General features: G+C 42.2%; 1 protein-coding gene across 1 annotated transcript; it reads right to left on the bottom strand.

Annotated features, from left to right (window-relative positions):
* Positions 1-3255: 3255 nt before the first annotated feature.
* On the bottom strand, positions 3256-3960 carry LOC147435605 (uncharacterized). The gene is made up of 2 exons (XM_086488006.1): positions 3707-3960; positions 3256-3604 (listed from the first exon to the last, which is right to left on the bottom strand). Exons 1-2 carry the CDS (start codon positions 3909-3911, stop codon positions 3552-3554), a joined length of 258 nt encoding a protein of 85 aa, XP_086344132.1. The 5' UTR covers positions 3912-3960; the 3' UTR covers positions 3256-3551.
* Between the last annotated feature and the right edge of the window lie 1461 nt (positions 3961-5421).

The raw sequence follows: 5421 nt of genomic DNA, 5'->3' as shown, positions 1-5421 counted from the left end.
TGAGTACAATCTAAGCCCACAAATGATAGCTTTAACTTTCCAAGTTTAACTCATCTTTCTCTTGATAACACCACGGCTACCATGCCTACCCCCAAGTGTGTATCAATCATATGCACCCATGGGTCCTCGTGCTCATGTAGATGCACTCTAGTACACATGTATCGACATCCATAATTTTTTCATAACATTATGGCAAAGCGGAGAGTCCTGCCTCATGAGGAGTATGCATCTAATACACGTTAATAACCATACGTTTCCATAACAAGGTGTGGAGTGGAGAGTCCTGCCCTATTCAGGCATTGGAGCTCTAACATGTGTTAGAACGTTTGCCATTCCAATTCAGTTCAACCCATAAGATCCTTGTCATAACAATGGACAATGTCTCAAGTAGTGTGCTAGGATAAATTTCAAATCACTAGAATGAAAATAGTGTTGCTCATGTATGAAGCTTGTTAATACAATGTGCAGATGATAATGAGAGTTGTTAAGGTTAATCAACACACAAGTTAGTCATCTAATATTACATAGAAAGAGCTTTCTAACCAGGGGTAATTGAAATGATTTTGCTATTATAAAAATGTATTAAGAAATTGCATACCGTAAGATTCGCTGATATGATAGCATTGTACTTTGCGTTACCTGCAAAAGCATTTCTCAAAGACAAAGCACTAAAAAACAATGTCTTGTTAAATGTAAGAAGACGTTAATAACTGCACAGCAAATGCATTAACATTTTAAACGCAATGAAGGAGAATACAAGGCGGTTTGCAAGATTGGGATGACCAATGGATAACGGTCGTCAAATACGTGAGGCCACACTCAATGAATAAATGTTAGGATAGGTCAAAAGCAGGTCTCCTGCTTTTGACCTATCCAGATCGCAGCGGATCTAAACAAGGGAAAACACGAAGACCCAAGATGAGTGATTCTCAGGTTTGTTTTCGTTGGCCAACGAAGGCAGATTTGTTAAGAACAAGTCGAAGTTCTTCCAGAACTACACAGATATATGTGAGCACTCAGGCTCAATCAAGCGACAAGCTTCAAGCAGATAACAAGGAACAGAAGCGGATCGGCCAATCTTCTTCTCTACGAGTTACCTACTTCAAGTCTTGCCCTCAAGTTTGCAAGACTCACATCCGAACTTTCAGGTTCAAACGAGTCCTGAAGTATGCCAAAGCTTCAAGGTATCAATGGGATTGTCCCTCCGGCAGTCTCAGGAAAACCTTGGTTTGTATGCCAAGGAAGTTATCAGTTAGGCTTCATCTTTTTGGTCAAGGGACGGACCGGTGCTCAATAAGCCTAAAAGGTACCTTTTGCAACGTACCTTACTTCATCGAGCAGGTAAGCTCACCTTCGTCGCCATCTAGGAAGGAATCAGCACGAAGTCAGACAAATCAGCTTCCAAGAAGCAGTGGGGATCAATGCGACTTGGTTCTCACACAAGAAGACGAGAGCTGCATCGTCACTGCAGCTACAGGTAAAACATCCGGAACAGACAGGTTCCTCGGCATGGATCAGGCAGCTACTTGATCTATGCCCCCAATGTACATACATCTATCATTCAAGCCCCAACAAAAGTGCCAAGCGAACTTGGTACCCACAGCTTTTTCTACATTCAGCAAGCACGGCTGTTTGAGTTAGACACTGCCTCATCGGTAAGACCGCTCATGCAACCCATTTTGGATTTCGTAGATGCACGTAGCTCTACACCCTCCAAAGCATTAACCAGGGAAATTCCAGCCCTAACAATGCTACTCTCGGGACGAGAGTTCTCTAAGGGGGAGATGTTGGAAATCGCGGGCTTAATATTGATGTAGAGGTAAAGATTCTTTAGTAAACATAGTTCTTTGCAAAGTATTATGAGAAACATGTGTAGAGATGTGATACAAAAGCAAATAAATGGAACAATATTGAATAATAGGCAACAATAAGTTGACTGGCATATGATGTAACAATAAAGACAATTTCTAGAGCAAGCAACGTGAAAGTCTTTTTACATTACATCATTGCTAATGGGTATAAACTTACAGTATGGGGATAATGGCTGTTGCAAATAATGATGAGAGAGGGATTTTCTTGTTTATGCTTGATAATTGCTTAATAATCCATGTAACAATCAATTTGGGTGTGGGTAGAGAAAAGTGTTAGAGTTCTCCTAGGGTCATCATTGCTAGAATAGCAAGGCATGATGTATCTTGAGAGTGAAAATGTGACCCTAGCAGGTTATGATTATTCACGATATTTACAATGTAGGGCATGAAAGTATCAAAATAAACTAAGATCCAACAGGACCCATGAGAAGCAAATTATTGTAGAGAATGCCATAATAACAATTTATCACATCAATGTGGGAAGGAATCAGTTGTTATTTTATATATATATATATATATAACTCTTCCTCAAGGATTTTAGACATCTAATTGATTATTAATATTGTAGTAGATTCTAAAGCCTAAAAAGTAACAACTTAATAACAATGATCACTAATTGCAATCAATAGATATCTGTTGATAGACCAAAAAGGAAAGAGATAGAGAGAGAGCCCAAGAATTGGTGTACGTATCCAGCAAAGCCCCACAAGCACGATAGCCCATGGTTATCTCGCTCGTTGTGTATGTGAGTGTATGGTTACATCAACAATGGATACCCTGCTCTAACTCGACATGATCACCATCTTCATCCTCTTTACCAATCAGAGTTGCACCCAATACCTTCAAATACTACATATTTGGGTAACTAAGGCTATTTATATAAGACATATCATAATTTTACGTGTAAAAGACAATGAACAAATGACATAAAATTGACCGGCCTATTACCAATGTACAAGGAAGGTGTGCCTCATCGTAGCCTAAGGTTTGTTATGCCGGGTCTCGTCATGGTAAGCTTGGGATCGCGGGTGAAGTTGGAGATTGTAGAAAAATGATTTTTATGATACTTGGACACGCTTAAACAACGATTGTAAAAGAATACAATTGTTTGTGCTTGGCTTCTGGCAAGATCCTAGCTCCTATCGAAGGGTATGCTTGTTGCAAAATTGCCTTAACATGATGTGCATATTCTGATGGTTTACCATCCGCATTCAGACACTCAGGCCTGTACATAGTAGCGCCATCAAGACTTGATAGCCTGCAGGACAACCCACCTCCTATCCAAATGGCGAGAATGAGGAGGCAAATTCACCTCCTCTTACACAATGGCACTCCCATGAAGTATAGCAGTGCGTAGAAGTGGTGAAGAGATGCACACAGTATGGTCTTCACATTCTTCCTTGGTGGCATTAAAGACCCTTAGGCAATGAAGGCGCGCAATTGAACGATTGTATTCCTTTCACATTGAAGTTCCTCCGTCTAACAGGTTCACCATTAAAGGATAGAATTCATCGTTATTTGCATGCTGTTTGACAAATTGCAAAATTCGGTTGTATGTGCCATGCCAAATATGTAAAGTCTCAAACGATAAGACTCAGCCCGAGTAATCCATGCCTTCAGCGTCCACAATTCCTCTTGCACAAGGAATGCCAAACATGTGCCAGTTAAGCCCTTGTGGATCTATGTCCACTGCATGATTGAAGTCGCTATCGAATCCACTTCCATGTGGACACCTGGTCGATCAATAGTTGTCGATTTTAGTAAAGACAATATATCATCCAGACTGAATTTTGTTGAAAGGAGCACATGATCGTAAGACAAGGGAGAAAGCCTACTTGGAGTAAGCCATGCATCATCCAGGAGCACATGATCGTGAGAGAAGGGAGAAAGCCTACTTGGAGTAGACCCTGCATCATCCTTCAACAATAAATGAGAAGTTGCTGTGTGAAGATCTCTGAGTGTTGGAAGCAGCTTCTCAAGTTTGAAGCCGATTTTGCGCCAGTCCTTGCTCTTTCTTTGAGCGCCCTGGTGGAGGTTCATGCTGTCCCTGCATGCATGACTTGAGAACGAGGACAGAGAGAGTTGAGCTGCGACAGGGGAGGAAGAGGGGCGAGTTGGTAGATAGGAAGAGAGAGAGAGAGAGAGAGAGAGAGAGAGAGGGAGAGAGAGATGCAGTATTGGGTGGGTAGAGACGAAGCATCACCAGTAGGGGGTATAGTGATATGTGGCGGTCAGTTTGTTGGCAGTTGGGCTATGATCATTAGCCACCATCATGAGTGAGTGAGAGAGTGAGGGTCTGCATGCTACTCATTGTAGAGGACTGCAGTGTGTTCGAATAGGGCTACTCGCAGACCTTAATGTCTACATAGCGGCGCATGCCAACTAGAATTAATATGCAGTGTGTTCGAATAGGGCTACTCGCAGACCTTAATGTCTACATAGCGGCGCATGCCAACTAGAATTAATAAGAAGTGCTGCTAAATAGAGGTGCTCATATCTCCTAACTAAAGCCACACATGGTAGGAAAGGTGCCGCCTACATGTAGAGAGGGAGAGAATTTGTGGCACCAGCAACGATAGCGCCTTTACCCTTGCTTTGTGGGTATGCAACGGTCTGTGTGGCTTTGCCACTATGAACGGCGAGTGAGGGAGATGATTGGTCCTCATGCATGCTGGCAGCTAAGTTGGTGTAGTACGTGTTGTTCGTAATTTTCAAGGCAGGGGTTACTTGGTGTAGATGGTTGTGGACGAATAGTGGCGGCAGCCAAATGCATTGACGCACCGACAGGCTCACGGTATGGATGAAGTTTTCTTACTGGAATATCATAAGGCAGCAATGGGGACTATTGTTGAAGGTCACGCAGGCACACCGCCATGTAGTATTCCCACGTATCTCCCCTTGCCTTCTTCGATGTGGGCTGCTTTCATGCTCTTCATATGGCACGTTGTTTTTTAGCTCCCATAGCCCTTGTTGCATGCGCTTCCTCATCACTCCTCTCTTCCTAGTGCTCTCAACGCTCTCTCCTCCTCCTCAGGAAAGTTGCCAAGCTTCTCAAGCCACTGAGATTGCAACAGAGAACACACACACACACACACACACACACACACACACACACACACACACACACACACACACATATATATATTTCAAAGTTTTCAAGTCTTGTTTCCCACCTCTTTCCCATGATGGAGTTCACTCGAGTGTGGTAAATGGGTTATCCATTGGGGCTTGAGTCGAGAATTAGTGTGCAGGTCTACGAGCTCTCTTAGAGGCACCCAAATCTTACTATTCCACTTGTTATCTCAATTCCCTTGATCTTCTTGAATAATAGGTCATGAATTCAAAACTCATGTGGACGCCTCTCTTGATATCTTCATTTGATGTCAAAACTTCTCTACTTCTTCTTCGTCACTTGAGATTGTTCCTTTGATGCTGAATCTTTTCTTATTCTTTGCTCCATGCTAAGTTGTGTTAATTAAACTCCTAATTAAGCTAATCTTATTTTAATTGAATCACATAACCATTCTATGCACCTATGGGAATAAAATAG

This window comes from Adiantum capillus-veneris, chromosome 18, assembly GCF_014529385.1.
Source record: "Adiantum capillus-veneris isolate H3 chromosome 18, ASM1452938v2, whole genome shotgun sequence".
NCBI classification, from domain to species: Eukaryota; Viridiplantae; Streptophyta; class Polypodiopsida; order Polypodiales; family Pteridaceae; genus Adiantum; species Adiantum capillus-veneris.
The sequence above is the reverse complement of the archived record's forward strand: the minus strand, read 5'-3'. Positions and strand labels throughout refer to the sequence as shown.

What these genes read in the sequence shown, in the direction of transcription:
- LOC147435605 (XM_086488006.1), bottom strand. Translation starts at nt 3,911, where the DNA reads ATGAACCTCCACCAGGGCGCTCAAAGAAAGAGCAAGGACTGGCGCAAA. An exon ending in TGATGCATGGCTTACTCCAA is followed by an intron (nt 3,605 to 3,706) that starts GTAGGCTTTCTC and finishes TTGATCGACCAG; the next exon opens with GTGTCCACATGGAAGTGGAT.